Source organism: Osmia bicornis, chromosome 15 (assembly GCF_907164935.1).
Source record: "Osmia bicornis bicornis chromosome 15, iOsmBic2.1, whole genome shotgun sequence".
NCBI classification, from domain to species: Eukaryota; Metazoa; Arthropoda; class Insecta; order Hymenoptera; family Megachilidae; genus Osmia; species Osmia bicornis.
The window spans coordinates 255,657-274,166 of record NC_060230.1 but is presented as its reverse complement, the minus strand read 5'-3'; the positions used below and the strand labels follow the sequence as shown (position 1 = coordinate 274,166).

The window sequence follows — 18,510 nt, the reverse complement described above, 5'->3', positions numbered from 1 at the left end:
CTGTTTACTGTACTCTGTAGTAATTAGAAATTGAAAGCTGATAAGTTCTTATTTTTATCAGTGGTGAATTTTAATTTTAGAAATATTGTCAAGGTGAAGAAATACGCATAGCGGTTTTATACATTCCACGATAGAGCAATAGGAGGAAAAGGTGAAACGTGCTGCGCAATCAGGTTCTCTTCTTCTTCACGCCACCTTCATTACTGTTCGTCCCACGAAGGTTTACGGTCAGGGTATCTCTGTCCCTGTTACCCAGGTCGGTCACGATGACCCTTTCTACCTTGGAACAGTATCTTTTCCTCCAGCATCCACCGACGTGTTTCACCTCCCTACTTAGAACTATGTATATATTACATAATGCTTCGTAACGACTTTCATTAACTCACGTCACGATATACGCGTCCATTATATGTATAAACAGTCTATAGATCGTAGAGTAGATAAATATGGGCGATTATTTCTGATTAATTAGCTGACTCGTTACCGAACGATCGTTCAAACGGCCCTGTTTTACAGCTCTTTTTATCGACCATTTTATTAGCCTATTATTAACTTGAACATGTTTATACACTGACAGAGCTACGAGCTCCCCTCTTAGGATATCTTCAGTATAACTTGGAAAAATTAATAAACCAAATAAATTAATCTGGGCCACCAACAGAAAATAATTAAAAGAATAATTCCGAAATTTAAGAAAGTAACAAATCCGGTAAAAAATCCTCAATGACATTCTATGTGTTTGAAAAAAAAGAAAGAGAACTTCCAAGTTCTGGCTGGTGGAAGTGACAGAGCAAAAGCGCGAACCGTGGATGCGTCGTGTATTAATCGAAAAGCAAGGCAGGAAGGGCACGAGGCTGACGTCTGACACGGGGTACGTGAGGACCCCACCTAGTCAGATTTCGCCGTCAAAAATGCCGACGGCGTATTTGCTCGTTCCGCCACGGCGCGGCCTCCGAAGACCACCCGTGTCGCCTGCTATCAAGAAGGTTCTCAACCGTTCCCGGCGAAAGTTACCTTTTACAGGTTCGTCCAAACGAAATGCGAGGGTTCCGGTAGGTAACTGTAGGTAACAGAGAACGAACCAGTCAACGGGCGGTCCCTTTCCACTCGATATTCGTCGTGACCAATTTGAGGGACATGGACGAACACCGCGATCGTAAAGCTCGAAGGACGAACAATAATGAGGGCGGTTGCTCTGCCCGCGCCGCGCCGCGCCGCGCCGCGCCGCGCCTGTCACGGAATTTTGAACGGCTCGTATTCACCGTTCGGATAGAGAGAGAGATCTCTTTCGAGGGTCCCGTGGGTTTAGGTTAAGGGGTTTCAGGTGTACAATAAGTATCCAAATACTATACCGAACTCATGAAAAGTACCCAATTACTTAAAATGGCCAACCTAACCGAAAGGTTGAATGTTCATGAATGTTCATGAATGTTCTTATTTGGATAAGATCGATGGGGTTGTCGTATGGAAGTGGTGGCAGGGCGACGCGACGTTTCGAATCATAACAGAGCTATTTCCATGTCTCTTGTTCTGGGAACGCTTTCGTTGGTAGACTGCCAGAAAATTTTTCTCGGTATATCCGTAAAGCCGTAGAAACGTGTGTTACGACACTGGGACCGAGAGGTCGATGTTTCTCTTCGAGGAATCGTCCGGAGCATAAACATTACCAGGCCGTCGAAAGCTTAAAGTGGCACGAGTCGCGAATAAAGCGAGCAACCAATCCCGGTGAAGCTCGTGACTTAAACATCAACTCCTCCTTTCAAGCTTCTCTGGGCAAGGGCCAGGTAGCGAGGTTTTACCCTTTGAAGAAAGACAACTGCGTTCCAAACCTGTATTTTAGACGCCCCGGCACCCGTTTGACGAATCGCAAGAAATTACAAGAAACGATTACACCAAGCGAAAAGAATGCTATGTCTTTTATCCTTTTTAGATTCGTACGATATTAGCCGGGGCGATCCCCAGGATTCGTTTCTAACGTTTGCTTTTTTTTCATCGTAGAGGGTGGAAGACTGCAAAAAGAGTTAACCTATGCCTCGGAAGCGCTGGGGGAAGCGGCCGCATCGACGCACCAGCTCGTCATCCAAACGCCGAGGCATTCCGGGGCGAATATTTTGCACCCTGCCGCACTCAAGGAACATTTAGCGATCCTGAAGGCGGCGACGCAGGTCACCGTACACCTGTTCGAAATGTAAGCCCCTCCTTTTCTCTTTCTTCTTGCCTCTTAGTTCGACGAGTTCGACGAGTTCGACAAGTTCGACGGGAAAGAAAAGGACCATTCTTCTTCAATACGAACAGAAAGTTTATAATCACAATTATCCACCTTTTTTGAAATTTTTAAAAATATTTAAAACTGTCTCTTCTGGTTCCCTCCCCTTAATTACGCTACTGGTATACTATACATATATGACATACATAAATAATCGTGATTTATCGTGCTATAAAATAATTTTCTGTTTCTTTCCTGCGAACTTCTCGAACACCCCGTGAGTGTCGAAGTGCGACTCGAAGAGAGGATTGTGAATCTTTTCACGAGAATTCTTCCAGTCGTTTATATAAGACACAGAGGGGTTTAAGGGATGGAAAACTTGTATTCATGAATGCATGTGTTTCGTGTCGCTTGCAGCACGTGGAAGCTGAAAGACATGTGTTACGCGCTGAACATACCCAACTTCGACATGCACTACATCGACCAGGTAATTTAAAACTACCACTACTTTGTATCTAGGTGATGGGCGAACGTGTGCGTGTATTGGTTACAGGATCGTGGCTGTTCAACCATTCGACTCGTGATCTACGATATCGCTTTTATTCTACGTACCTACACTGTGACTTTTCGATTTTCCATTAGGAAATCTTGAAACTAGCGATGGTTACGTCTAGCCGAGAAGTAAAGTTTAACTTCAAAAATTGTCATATGTACTATATGTAGTTTCAATTGGTGACACTTTGAGAATGTTTTAAAATAGTTGTCAGATTAAATCGTCTCCGTCGCTACGATTCCATTTCCGGTTTTTACGATGCGTTTGTTTCTCGATTTTCATCGTCAGTCACCATCGAAAATTCAATAGATAAGAAGACACTTGAAAGTGGCTATGTACTTCGTTTCTTGCGTTAACGAGCACACACGTTACCGAATACCGAAGCGTTTCGAACGAAGGAAATCCGCCACGTTTACGAGTTTCTTTATAAAGAGTATTCTTTTTTTAATTATGACATTCTATTTCAGTCTATATGACCCGAAATGAACTTTGCTATACATATACAGGGTGAGCTACGTTTAAAGTTAAACCAAAAGGAATTTTCATCCTTTAATTAAAAATAATTTGTTTAATTTATTTAATTTATTTAAAATAATTAAAATAAAATAGTTTGCATATTTAGCAATATTGTTCGGAAAGCCGTGTTAAGAAAGGTTGCTAGAAGGGATGGTTGTCGATTGAACATTAAAGCAACGGAGACGAAGGTACAGAGAAAGGAGAAACAAGGGCAACGAGATCATGAAATACTTATTTACTGCTCTCTGCTCGCATTTGCGTATAATAAGGACGAAGGAGGAGCAACAGCACGGACCACACCTGACACCGCGTGCTGTGGTCAGTGTCAATACCCCGTTATTACACCAGGCTAATTACACTGTCGTTCATTTATCCTTTAATCTTTACCCGTCCTTCTATATTTTTCCCTTTTCCCTTTTCCCTCCATATATGCAAGCTTTTCATTTACCAATTCTTTCTGCTTCCTTTAATGTCTCAATCTAAACTGCACGCAATCAAGATTAATCTTGACCAGGACCATTAAAAATTTCATTACATATAAATTGTTATAACTTAAAAAATATGTACAATATTGGATCGTGGTTTTTTTTTTCTTTTTATCACCATGTTCCCTGAATTCTATCCAAATTCATATTATTCGTAAATCAAGGGAGCCGAAAAAACGAAACGCTTCGGTTGAGAGACCGCCCTATTTGAGTTTCTGAGAACGCATAGGTGGCCTCTCATAATGCCCTGCTACCAAGAAAAACGTTATGGCGATCGTTAGTGTCCACTATCGAAGAAAAGCAGATATTCGTCGTAAATCGTAGCCAAGAACGTGCACGAATCGCTATTAAGGAATCCTGTTGATTAAATACCCTTAGAACAGGATAATTTCTTTCCTTCAGAGATGAAAATTTTATTAATACTTTGATGGCTAATGTCATGCATTCTTTACCTTACCTTATTTTTAATTAATAATTGAATAAATTTTTTAATTAATAAGTTTCCACTGTAAGTAGACCAATCTTATTAGTAACCTGTTAATTTAAAATTGCCAGAATTAAAGATTCCATGAAACGAACTGCCATTAAAGTGAAATAATAACGATCGATTCGTTATTGGGAGCTCAGTAATTTTTCAATTACGCGGAATAAAGTTATTTCCTTCGAGAAATTCTTCAACCGAGTGCTCTTTTTTAGATATTCGACAGTATCATACCGTGCGCCATCATTACTCCGCTCGACTGTTTCTGGGAAGGCAGTAAACTCTTGGGACCGGAATACCCTGTCCACATACCGTAAGTAACAATAAAAGCACCTTCTCCCTTTGCAAATTAGTACATAGTTGAGTATAATCCATACTCAATCGCACGGTTGCTAAAGAAACCTCAACACTTGAAGTCTAAATACATACCGAAATATTTTGGTGAAATAGTCACCAGTGATCAACACCAACAGTTCAATTTATTCGTTGTTTAGTGGCACGCAAACAAACAAGCCGGTCCAGTGGACGAATCTGAATCCATTCGGAATGCTGGACGAGATGAAGAAACTTCAATTCATGTTTCCCTTCAAAATTCTGGAAGACTACATGAAGAGAGCCGGGATAACGAACGGCTACCAAAGCAAACCTTGCCTCGACCCAACGGATCCGGAGTGCCCGGAAACCGCGCCCAACAAAAAATCCCAACAGGTAAGCAACCAACCGATCGAAACGTTGTCTCCGAAATACCAGCTTGTGTGTCGAGTGTCGGCCGATTAAGGTGAAAGTCCTCTGTAATAATTATTATTGATACACACGATCGTAACGTTGCCTTTTGATATCAAACAAGGTACGTTCGCTGCCGACAAATTTCGATTAAATTGCGCAAAAAGAAAAAAAGCGAACAATGATCGTAAATTGGCTCATGATTGAAAGTTGCCTTTCCAATCGTATAGGTACTAATACGTTCAGATCTTTCTCTTTCTGGTTGCAACCATTTAAACATTCTATATAAATTTTTAGATATCAATTAACCATTTAACATACTTTGACATCTGCGAGACGTGAAACGTTGATAATAGGTTGGTAATAAGATTGGTAATAGATTGTGGGACATTGAAGGTAATAAATACATCATATTTTTTCGCTTCTAATGCAATACGGCCACTGATAATAATCTATCAAGCAACATATTAGGTTAAAAGTGAAATTTAAAAAACAGAAAATGAAGAAAAGAGGTCAGCTAAAAATTCTTTGGCTATTATCGAGAAAGCATCCGATGGGAAACATATCAATGCAATTACTGTGAAAATAGCGACTGGTAGCAATGGAATTGCCTCGGCAATGAGACGCGATGAGACAATATAGGAAAGGTTGGACGCTAAGATCCGTTCATAGGATCAATGTCCAGAATAATAAGAGACCACTTAGAATTCTGTGGCCGATGACGACCGGTTGCGTGCACGTAGCGAGTCCGGTAGGTCCCGGACAGCGACGTCGATTCCGCTTTGATGTTCGAAGAATATTCCGGAGCCGGCGACTGCAGTAATGAATATTTAATTGAGCATACCCAAGGACTGCGCGTATGTACCTACGTAAGTAAGTACATATGTATGGTGCGACCGAAATCGAGAATTTCTCATCGCGCGAAATCAAAGGGGAATGTCGATTCCGTTCTCATGTGATATGTAGTTGAAACGCGTCACTTTTACTATCTTAAATAGAAAATGTCGCAACTTTTGTCATTCTGGAAAAACTGGAAGTCTCCAAATTATTCATAATTTTAAATACAAATTGAAGTACCCGAAAAATGAAGTATCATTAAAATGAATATTATTAATTCAGATAGAAACAAAGATCCGCGTTTTATAAGATATTGTGTCATAAAACAGTACCTCGGACAATTTTCGACCGTGAAATTGAAAGAGGAAATGAGAGAAAGGAAGAACGATGTGTATGCGAGTCGCGTGGGCCGTGGCCAGGGGTACATTAAAATAATAAAATCAAAAGATGTGCGTCATTATTGCACTACGTTGGTGGTTGCCGTTACACACAAGCATTACGTACGCTTTTTCACTGCCGACACCATTACGTACTCATCGTGTAAGTGTCATTAACCCTTTTGCTACATAGGGCGTATGTATACAGCCTCCAAAAACAGACAGTCATTTGCGAACGTTGCACATACAGGGTGTTAAAAGAAAAAAAAATAATATGTAATAGGAAAGTTTAAGACCTGGGAGGTTTATAGCATTTATCGAGGGTAGTAATAAATGTTTATAATATTACAATTATATAATATTGCAAGTCACCGCCACATTAAAATTCTCAGATTTGTATATTTCAAGGAACGGAAAGCTCAACTCACTAAGCGGTATTATTGCCCCATGTAGTATCTCCATCTCGCAGAGATGCGACCCCCACAAAATGCAATTTCTTCGTCATCTTTTTCTTTTCTCGCTCTTTGAGCACATCTGCAAAGATTACCTCTTGATCCTGCCGATAAAAGAACGGGAACCGGGCACAAAAGACCAGACGAAAGATAGGTACAATGAAATTTATACACATAGGTACAAAGATGCACGTACGTCGTACATACATCCTGTTGCACGACACCGAGAACTCACGTGCGTACGGAAGCATCCAGACAAGGAAAGAGGAATGATAAGAAAGAAAAAGATAGAAGGAGAGATTGCAGAGGGAAGATACAAGGCGCGGTCAATTAATTTCGCATAATTGAAAGCGTGGATTTATGTCGTCCGATCTTGAAAGGAAGGAGGCTTTTCTACCTCTCTCTTCTCTTTTTACCTTCGGTCAATTGCTCTCTGTTTCTTTCGCGTATCTCCGCTCGTTCGTGCCCCCCCCCCCTTATTTCTACTTCTATTTCCATATCGCATATGCGCCTCCGTATTTAAGGTAATTATACTTAATGGGGCAGTCTCAGCCCTTGTTGCTTTGGAACATTTCAAGTATAGCTGCGGGCGAAGAACGTCCCGATGCATCTCATTTAATACAGGCTGTTTTAAAAAAATTAACATCATAAATAATCCAATATTAACCCTTTCGCTACGATCAACTTTGGCAAAAATTAAATTATTGTCTAACAATAAGATATGAATGTAACGGAAGTAAAGGAAGGGAGGCATTATCGTCGATAAAAATGAGGCTACGATAAAGAGGTAGGAAGGTGGGGCGAAGTGTCCAGGTGCAGAGGGAGAAGCGATTGAATCGGCGTGTAACGCGACTACCGGTTCGCCGTTAGCGGCGACTCGTGACACCACACCACACTCGAACACGCGGAGAAAAACAAGAAAAGCGTGCCAGTAGGTACGTTGACGTTTTGTGACACGCATAGCTTTCTGTTCGTGGAATTACATAACGTTGCGACGACCGCGACGTCCACGTGCAACGCGTCCCCGTCCCGTCCGAATCACAGACAGAATCACGATCGCCGCGCCGAGACGCTTTGTTTGGTATGCCTGCACGATATCCGGTAGCATCCGATGCTACGCCCTTGATAATTTATGGCCAACGTGAAACGAGAATTGGTCTCTATACGATCGTGGAATATAAGATGCGTATACCATGCAACGCGATGCCAACGAATTTCAGTCGACGAAAAAGAGATGACAAACGGGTGCAATTCAAAATTACCATACCTTCTTCGATACCTTCTTTCCCTTTCAACGATATTTCTTCCATACCGGGTGATCTCTAAAGTGTTTACCATTTTGACCATTTCTAAAATGATCATTCTATTAATTTAACCATCGTCGTCGTCGTCGTCGTCGTCGTCGTCAGTTACGATCTCATGAATTGAACTTGACCGGAACTGTCCATCAAGATCGTAATCTTTCTCTCCAACAAATTGTTCCGGACAAAAGCATGGAAAAAAGAAAAAAATCAGCCAGCAAGATATCGTGGCGGATCACGGCAACGCGAATCGATACTCGAGACACGCGATAATCGCGGTGGGCGGGCTCTAGTGTTACCTGTGCCTTCGTGTGCTGGCACGCGGGTGTCACATCACGAGGTCCGTGACCCTCTTGTTTCATTGCATAACAAGCAAAACTGATATCACTTCTCAAAACAGAAAATTGCATTAGTTTCATTCATCGAAATTCATATTTTTCCAACTTACAGGAAATCAGGAATCATTTTCTCACGATCAGAAAGAGAATAATATAAGATAATTATGATATTTTTAATAATTAAGATTTTAGTATGTAATAAGTAGGTCTTACTATACATTTAATTTAATTTTAATTAAATTATACTATCTTCCTTTTAAACATTCCCCGAATGGCAAAGTAAAGGGTTAAATGAGAATTCTTACGCAAGAATTAATGAAAAATGTTGAACACATTGTACCCGTAATTATCCGTATCGATTATAGGATCGATAATCGAAAAGTTGGCAAGCTTTCGGAGAAGAGAATAACGCGGATCGGCAATATCCGCGTGACTCGGTTATTTGCTTAATTACAATGTAATAACCGACGAATTAATTGTTGATAATTAATACTCGAGCTTGTTATTAGTATGCAAGTAACGTGCACGGTGTATGTATCGTGTTCTTTTACAGTTTCCTTTTTTTATTGCCAATTTCTGTGAATTCGATTTTTCTGAGTCCTCTGTTCGTGAACGTAGGGATAATTAATTGTTAACTTTTTCACGCTCGATTTTGCACAACATTATATGTATATGTATATGTATATGTATATGTAGGTATATTTTAATTTACACAAACTGAATAATAAATCTATTTTTCGATAAAACTTTCAAAGAGCATATAATGTAACACTATTATACATACCATATAATATTGTGCTTGGATCCCAAAGGGTTATAATCTGCGTGTCAGTTCTGTTTTTACTGTTCAAATTATCGCGAGTTAATATTGTGTATCGTCCACTCGTATCGTGTATCTCCTTGCACCCGAAACATCACGTACATTCCCAGAATTCATTCATACTTGATATTTCTACTATCCTAAACGTTCGTACGTGGCTATCGTTTACGAAGTTCATTCACACCTAACATTCGTAATAATTATAGTTCATTCAGTTCGCTAATGTATTAAAACTTTGTAAATTATACAATATTTTGTTAGTAAACAAGTGAAAGTAAGTTACCACATAATTTCAGATTTTTTTAATTAAATGCCAAGAATTAAACTTCTTCGATGTTAAATCATTTCTCACGAACCAAATACATAACTGACGATGAGAATCTAAAAGTAAAGACCGTGTCAAGTCACGTTAGAAATTCTGAAAGCTGTCAAAAGAATGATTCCGAATTGAAACGGGGCACGAACGGGCGTTCCTTTCGTGGCCAAAGAAATGATAAAAAACGTGATCGTAAGTGAGAGACGACAGAGGGTGGTCTAGGGTGTTACGGACCTCACAGTGAGATTTTATGGGGACCTATAAAAGGAGCATACCAGCGAGGACTTTAAACGATCACTCTAGTCTAGTTGCTTGGATCTTATCCAATGGCAATATCTATATCATGCCAAGATAAATAACGTGGACAGGATAGTCTGCCGAGAGCTTGATCCTCTCTAATGAATGCATTATAATTCATTAGTGTCTGTTTAATGAGACTCGAAAGATAATACCCCTTTACGAAATGATGCATTTCTAGTAAAACTCCTAGTCCTCCCTTCCCCAGACAGGGAAATAACATATTCGAAAAATTTGTTTCGCCAGGTACCAGACATAGGAGCCGAATTAACGGGTGGCTGTTACGGTTTCGCGGCGAAATATATGCACTGGCCGGAGGAGCTGCTGGTTGGCGGTGCCAAGCACAATAAGACTGGTCACTTGACCCGCGCAGCTGCGCTGCAAACCGTTGTGCAGCTGATGGGAGAACGAGAGCTTTACGATTTCTTCGCCGGCACCTACAAGGTGCACCACATCGATTGGTCCCAGGAGAAGGCTGCCCAAGTGCTAGAGACCTGGCAACGGGCGTTCAGTAATCAGGTGAAGAAGCATCTAGACGCAAATGGCTCGGCACCGTACAATTTGTACGCGTTCAGCACCACCACCATGAACGACATACTTGGAAAGTACAGCGAGCTATCCGTTATGAAGATCGCCATTGGTTGCACACTGATGGTTAGTATCGTGTTCGTTGGGCAGCCAGAGCAAATCTGATTCAGCATGATTCTATGTCATTTGGTGGTTAACATACGAGTAACTGTTCTGTTACAGTTACTGTACGCTGGTATAGTGCTTCTTCGATGGAAGGACCCGGTGCGTTCGCAAGCAGGCGTTGGGATAGCGGGAGTAACGTTGATCTGCGCGACTGTGGCGGCTGGTTTGGGGTTCTGCGCCCTCCTGGGAATCCCCTTCAACGCAGCCACCACTCAGATCGTCCCGTTCCTAGCCCTCGGACTCGGGGTCCACGACATGTTCCTATTGACACACACGTACGCCGAGCTTTCGGTGAACGAAGTGCCTAGCGGAGAGCAGACAGGTGTGGTCCTCAAAAGGACAGGTCTGTCCGTCCTGCTGGCAGGGCTCAGCAACGTCTCGGCCTTCTTCGCGGCTGCAATCATCCCCATTCCCGCGCTTCGAGTCTTCTGTCTGCAAGCTGGAATATTGTTGCTGTTCAATCTGGCCGCCATGCTGCTCGTCTTCCCAGCTATGGTCAGCTTGGACCTGAGACGACGTCGGTCTGGTCGTTCGGACATCTTCTGTTGCTGCCTGCCGTCCAACGCAGGGAGGAACAGGTACGCGAACCGACTGAGCAACGGCGCCGCCAAGCAAACGATGACCAGATCGATCCCACCGGAACGACGCGAGACTTGTACGCAGATCTTGACTTCGCAGAACGCGCAGAACGAGTCCTGGGTCGGGGGGAACATCGAAGTGGATCTGGACAAACAGTGCTCCGAGGAGGATACCCTGACCGGCTGCAGTCAGGATGACTGTCTGAGCTTTTCTTTGACTCATATGGCCGCTAGGCATTACGCCCCTTTCGTCACCAGACCAGCGACCAAGGTGTTTGGGATGATGATCCTGATCGCTGTTCTAGCGGGCAGTGTCTGGCAGGCTATCAAAGTGAACGATGGTCTCGAACTAACCGACCTGGTCCCACAGAATTCCAATGAACACGCTTTCCTGGCCGCTCAAGCAAAACACTTCGGATTCTACAATATGTACGCTGTTACGGGCAGGGATTTTGAGTACCCTACCAATCAGAAGTTATTGTACGAGTATCACGACGCCTTCATGAGGATAAAGAACGTGATCAAGAACGACAACGGAGGTCTTCCAGAGTTCTGGTTGAGTCTGTTCAGGGACTGGCTGAGAGGGCTGCAAAGCGCTTTCGACAAGGACTACAACAGTGGCTGCATCACACAGGAGAGGTGGTACAAAAATGCCAGCGACGAAGCGATTCTAGCTTACAAATTACTGGTGCAAACTGGTCATGTCGATAATCCCATCGACAAGTCTCTGGTTACCCAGGTCAGATTGGTCGACTCCGAGGGCATCATCAATCCTCGTGCCTTTTACAACTATCTAAGCGCATGGGTGTCGAACGACGTGTTAGCCTACGGTGCTTCTCAAGCGAACTTGAGACCAGAACCAAGGCAGTGGATCTATACCAACGATCACGAATTGAAGATTCCAAAGAGCATGCCCTTGACGTACGCGCAGATGCCGTTTTATCTTCATAAGCTCACCGACACGCAAGAGATCACCGAGCTAATAGGCAGCGTAAGAAAGTTGTGCAGAAAGTTCGAGGAACGGGGATTACCAAATTTTCCCTCCGGCATACCGTTTCTATTTTGGGAACAGTACATGGATCTGAGAAGTTGCCTAGGCATCGCTCTGCTCGCTGCTCTAGCGGCCAGTGTCGCGGTCATTGGAATATTGCTGTTGAATCTCTGGGCAGCTCTGCTGGTCGGGACTTGTTTGGCCGGGGTTGTCCTACAACTTCTCGGAATTATGGGCCTCTGCGACATCAAACTGAGCGCTGTTCCGGCTGTCTTGTTGGTTCTCAGCGTCGGGATCGCTGTACATTTTACGGTGCACATTTGTCTGGTTAGTACTAGCCGGATACCAGTCAACAGTTATCGTTTTGTCTCCGTCCTAACTCTGCCTTCATTTTTATAGAGTTTCGTTACGAGTATCGGAAGCAGGGATCGAAGGATTCGTCTAGCTTTGGAGCACATGTACGCGCCAGTAATTCATGGAGCTCTTACGACACTACTGGCAATCGCGATGTTAGCCTTCTCGGAGTTCGATTTCATCGTTAGATACTTCTTCTTGGTACTCCTGTGCCTTATTGGAATCGGCTTGGTGAACGGGCTCTTCTTCTTCCCCATTTTGCTATCGTTGATTGGGCCATCTCCAGAAGTGATACCCAACGAGCATCCGGATCGTATTTCAACGCCGACTCCTCCTGCCTCGCCGATTGTTAGAAGATCGAAGCCACCTGCGCCTCCGAGAAGATCGTACAAAATTGATAATGCTAGGTTACACGCTGAACCCTCGCTGACCACAATCACCGAGGAACCCAATTCCTGGCACAGTACGCAAGAATCTTGCATTATAGTTCAGCCAGAATTGAAGGTCGAAACAACGTCTACGTGTGGCAATCAGGTACGTTCGAAAATTTCAACTGGTCTAAAATATTTCTTTTTTTCAAATCATACTTTTTTTTTAAAACATAATTGAAGTGAGAGTGATTTTTTCTTTCTCCCATATATGCTTCCTGTAACTGCTTATACATATGTATTCTGAATTCATATTGATGATTTTACTTAAATATAATAATCTTGTTCCGATGATGATGATGATGATGCAACTACTCGAATTCCATGAAGCATGATTAACGTGTGTGCTTTTGTTTTTCAACTAACAGAATTGTAGCGGATCAGATACAAGTGGGTCTAGTCGAATGTCACCAGTGACATCAACATCTCATATCACAACTAAGGTCACTGCGACAGCTAATATCAAGGTTGAAGTTCACACACCGTTAACCAGTAAGTATCTAACGTTTGACTAAAATGACTTCCGTCTAGATAGAATGAAATTTTGTATACTCCTACTAGTGAATAGTCAAATAAATGATGTTCTGTTCTCTACATACACTTAGGTACAACAAAGGCTTCTATTAGTAAAAAGTAAGTGTATAGAGAGACAGGAGGGAGACCCTAAGTTAGAGTGGTGAAACATTCCTTCCCCTACACTTCCTTTTAACTAAAGAAAGACTAAGTCTGAAAATGACTATATTAAATATTGGCGTATTTAGAGATTCTATGTTAATTTTTCCTTTGAAATTATTGTAGGTACAGTGGATCGTAGCGAGAAATGCAGGCACACGGGTTCCACTAGCCGAAGGAGCTCGCGCTGCAGTGCGAACGTTAATGCTGGGGAGTCTTCCGGTTCCAGTTCTGAACCGGATTCAGACTCTAACCCAAACAAACATTAACAATAAGTACCGGGAAGACCGGCAGCTACTGCTCAAGTACCATGCAAAGCGGGAACATACAGAAGGCTGACTAGGATAGATTTATAGTCTCTCTTTTTCCTCTTTTCTTTAGTAATGTATATGTACACCGATGTGCGAGTACCCCTAAATCTTGAATACTAATTACATTATTCGAGATACGTTCGCAGAAAATTTTAGTATTTATTTAACCCTGCGTTCAAATTACAGCCATTATTGTGTTTCACTAAATCACTGTCGGTTGACTCACCTATTTTATATATATATATATATATATATATATATTTTCTTTGTCTTTTTTCACAAACTCCTGTTACAGTAAACCTGTTACACAAACCCATATAGTAAAAATAGAAAGAAAAAAATGGCTGTAATTTGAAAGCAAAGTCAAATACTAAATACTTTTGTATGAACTTTTTTTATTGCCTTTTATACCCTCCGTCCCAGATGTTATGAAACACCCTATACATTAAGAATTAGTCACTGCCAATGCGGACAAATCTCGATTAACGTGAAACATTAAAGTTCCCTAATAATGATTTTAATTCGGTGGGTATTCACACATCAGTATTAATAGAACGTGTTTGTCTTAAATGAACTTAAAGAAAAAGAAACAAAAGTATTATGAACTCAAAAAAAAAATGCTTTTATATTCACTGAATCGATACGCACAGTGAAATATTGTATATAAATGTTTTCAAAGACGCATTTACGTATCGTACATTCAATGCAGACAGTGCACGAATGAAATATTCATTTATTTCTTCATCGTATTGAATGTGTGATAGTCATCGGAGATAAATGAAACGATATGTTTAATGACTCAACTTAGGAGCACATCAAAGAAAATATTATTTTACTACGCTCTGTGGTATACGACGGTTTCCATGAAACTATAAGAATATTATTTTACAAATTAGAAAATTTTTTATTGTCTCATGTACAACTATATACGGCGGAGATGTTATTAAATGCACAGAATTTGAACAATTATTTTAATTTTTATTTATATTATTGTTAATAATAACTCGTAAACTCTGTTATGTAAAACAAATATTCTAATGTGTAATATCTTTTTTTTTTTTTTTTTTAAATCATCTTCAATCGTCATAAATATGAAACTCTAATGAAATATTTTCCTTTAGATTAGAAGATACGAATAGTATTATACGCATAATGTGTGTATTGAAGTTTATTGCGAATGACGACGCATTATTTTTGAGTGAATAAAATGCATTTATTGAATCATTTGTACCTATTTGGGTACTTAGATAGCCGAACGTTTACAGATTACGTTTACGTAATACTGCTAGAGATAACTTCTTCTAATTTAGAAGTAATTACGAAAATGTAGACTATTCGCGACGTTTCTTATAACGACTACAATGTGGTGCCTTGAAAAATGATTATAAAATTTCGGGTAATTACTATTTATTATATATTGCTAACAGTGACGTGCAGTGTGTATATGACTCAAAGGATATTAAGCCTAAAATTTATTTATTATTTATTTACGTCTTCACTTTGATATCACGATTATTTAAAACAATTCGTTTTGTACAATGCCTATTTCATACGATAACTTGTAAAAAAATATTTTAATTATTTATGTCACTTCTATATAATATTTTTATATAAAATCGTTACTTAATTTAAATAAAATAAGTCAATTTATATGATTCGTACCTCTAATGTAAAAAGGTGTAATATATTATTCAACGAATGAAAAAAGATGTTCTATTATAGATATAGAATCTTTATTTGTGCATATAAGAAACGTTTTCATAAGGAAAAGAATAGTCAATGTACCTCCATTATGCATCCTCAATTTGATCACAGTTATAATGTATGTGCTTTGTAAACATACTCTGAAATATAAAGACAATAATGTTCCCTAATTCGAAGATTTCTTGTGGAGGTACAACAATTACCTTTCTGTTACTTGTAGTACTACAAAAGCTCATTATTTTTATATATTGAATATAGAAGCGATTAATTGTATGATTTATAATCTTCATTTGTACATAAATATAATTATAATATTATAATAATTTAAAGTACATTTAATTTCTCATTTCAACCCTACCGGTACCGGTAACAAAGGCATGTCTGGTCTTGGTGTCATACCCGGCGGTGGGGTCACCTTCCCCTCCGTTGACTTAGATCGCCATTTTCCCTAGAGAGACACCGAGGGTGCTACATATGTATGTATGTATGTATGTATGTATGTATGTATGTATATATGTATATACCGAAATCCCCGCACCTGTTTCTTGAGTCGCGCGGAAGTGAAAAGAGATAAACAATAAATTTCTCGAGACTAGGGTTCTTGCAAACAATGCACTTGCCTAAACTGGTGAATCGTCTTCGAGGCTGCAACAGCACCTGCGAGAAATTTCTTATCAGACTGTATGTCGTGACAGAAGTCTGTGAATAAGGCATGGTGCGCTACGCCAACTCGAGATCTCCTTTAGAGAGGATTAAATTGTAGAGTCGTATCGAGCGAGTAATTGTCATTCGTCAGAGATTTGTGCATCCGAACGAACCCTTGATATCGTCACATCAATGCACTCCAGTGTTCATTCTTATTTCTATCAAAGAATTACATAATATACGTGCATGAGTCACAGGGTGAATAGGTGGGACGTGCAAACGTCAAAATCGTGCTTCAGCGATTTTCTTGCATTTTAGGTACGGTAAACAAATTACGCCTGATTGATTGTCTGATCTGAATTAGATCTACCGTGAACAACGATAATCTATAATATTGGATCAGTAATCGTTGCTTGACACAGAAATTATCGTCAATTATTGTTCCGTCCAATGTCGATCGTGCAATGTGCTGCCATTAGAATTTTTACAGCAAGTTCGTTTTCGTATTAGATTCGGTAAAAAGTGTTCAAATGTTTTCGAAACGAAATAAAAATGTTGCTATCGGTTGTTACGTATAGTAATCGATTTTACGCGAACGATTGATTTCGATGATGTCGTATATATGTACATATTTATATACATTTTGCAATTCATGTCTGCTGGAACGATGACAGATACCGTATAGCATATTTCTCAAGGTTAAATGAGTAATGTATAAATGCAGTTGTAGTAATGCTGCATCCACGTAGTTTTGTTTCCTCCTTTTCTTCGTGTTTCATTTTCCTTTCGCAATAAAGTGACAGCAGGGAAAAGACGTTTCAAAGTACACGTACAGTTTAACGGTTTCTAAAAATCATGTACAGTTATCTCGATTTCCTTCTTTTTTTCATTGATTATTATTTATTATTCCGATTATATGTTGCATGCTGCCTTTGTACTGACATTTCAGCTTGGATCTGATCAAGGAACACTAACAAGGAATTTACAATGAACAAGAAACTTTCCAGTAAACAAAAAGAATACCACTGAGAAATGGCAATTTTCAGATTGAAAATACCAAAGTGTAGACGGATGATTTCATAGCTGTGGAAACTGTCATCGTCTGATTATAGTGGCAACCAGGTATTTCTTAATCGAACAAAGTAGCTGTCCCTATTGCATTTATTATTGAAAAATGCCAGCACCACCTCCACCTCTCTCAAGTTTGCCAGAGGCACCTATGTGTGAAAAAACTGAAGTAAGCGATGCGGATTCCCTGCCTCCTTGGGCGAAAATTACCCTTACATCTGCAGAGGCAGAAATTGAGAAGCTGATAGCCCGAAATGAATTGAAGGATGCTGAAGTAACATATTTTTGTCAAGTTGAACCAATCCTGCAAGATGGTCCACAGTGAGTATTATTTTTAATAAAATAAGGATGTTTTTAGCAAGGTTTAACACTGTTTTATTATTATTGTCACAGATGCGGTCTGGTGGCACTTGCCATGGCATCACAGGAATACACAAAACCTGTTTCTGTGAGTCAGCTTCTAGCAGAGGCACGTGTAAGGGGTTTCACGCAACACGGAGAAGTATACAGTGTTGATTTTATGGGCACACTAGCAGCAGAATATTTACCTGACCATAGACCAGATATTTTAGTAGATCTACAACAATGCCCAGATACGTTAACGCATGCTTTGGCTCATGGAGCAATGGTACTAATTCCATATGATTCTGATTTCAATCATGCTCCATGTTTAAAAAGAGGCCATAAAGCTCATTGGGCATTACTTGTCGGTCTAATTTCATCTAGGTACGTTACATTTCATTACACATTTAATTATACATTTTAATTTAAACTAACACGACTAATATATGCATTTCAGACAAGGATATCACGTCCTAGCACGTCACGGAAAATCACGTCATTTAGCTTGTTGGCCGCTGCGCGATTTAATCGAGAGCAATGGAAACTTGGAAGAGGAAGGAACAGCTAGACACGCCGGAGGATACGTGATACCAAAGGGAGGAGTCGGAGGGCAGAGAGGTTTACGTGGTAGGGCATTGGCATTACATCCATACATATAAAAATTGTGTACAAGAATTGTAGGTAATTAATATCACAGCGAAAGACAGAAATTATTACTAATAATTAATATTACTATATCCGCATTATGGCATATGGTAAATATTCAAAGGCATAACGTTTGCACAGCAGCTACGGAATTTAATTATCTGTAAAATTGTGATGCTTTTAAGTGACATGTGTTTCAATTCGCAAAGCATTTTTTTAGTCAACGTTCATCGACTGGGGAGGTATCCAAATATTTGTTATCAAGCATAATGATAACAATTAACGACATTTCATTCTTTAAACTCTGACATGTAATGTAAATAATAATTTCGTATATCTAACTTACATACATGCAAGCGAACTGTTTGAAAATTGTT

At 40.2% G+C, this 18,510-nt stretch overlaps 2 protein-coding genes across 5 annotated transcripts in view; both read left to right on the top strand.

Annotated features, from left to right (window-relative positions):
- Positions 1-17,303, top strand: part of LOC114876032 (protein patched) — a 32,831-nt gene extending 15,528 nt beyond the window's left edge. The window contains exons 3-12 of one of the 4 annotated variants that reach the window (XM_029187030.2): positions 1,999-2,188; positions 2,624-2,693; positions 4,457-4,554; positions 4,736-4,949; positions 9,949-10,356; positions 10,453-12,291; positions 12,364-12,852; positions 13,115-13,238; positions 13,545-16,396; positions 17,028-17,303. In XM_029187030.2, the coding sequence (XP_029042863.1) occupies positions 1,999-2,188; positions 2,624-2,693; positions 4,457-4,554; positions 4,736-4,949; positions 9,949-10,356; positions 10,453-12,291; positions 12,364-12,852; positions 13,115-13,238; positions 13,545-13,687 (3,575 nt within the window). In that variant the 3' untranslated portion in view covers positions 13,688-16,396; positions 17,028-17,303. Of the gene's footprint in view, positions 1-1,998; positions 2,189-2,623; positions 2,694-4,456; positions 4,555-4,735; positions 4,950-9,948; positions 10,357-10,452; positions 12,292-12,363; positions 12,853-13,114; positions 13,239-13,541; positions 16,397-17,027 lie in introns of all 4 variants that reach the window. The other 3 variants (XM_046288794.1, XM_029187029.2, XM_029187031.2) reach the window with 3 other exon arrangements.
- On the top strand, positions 17,253-18,147 carry LOC114876037 (UPF0692 protein CG33108). Its single transcript, XM_029187045.2, has 3 exons — positions 17,253-17,467; positions 17,540-17,872; positions 17,946-18,147. The coding sequence occupies exons 1-3, from the start codon at positions 17,253-17,255 to the stop codon at positions 18,145-18,147; spliced, it is 750 nt and encodes a 249-aa protein (XP_029042878.1).
- Positions 18,148-18,510: the final 363 nt, after the last annotated feature.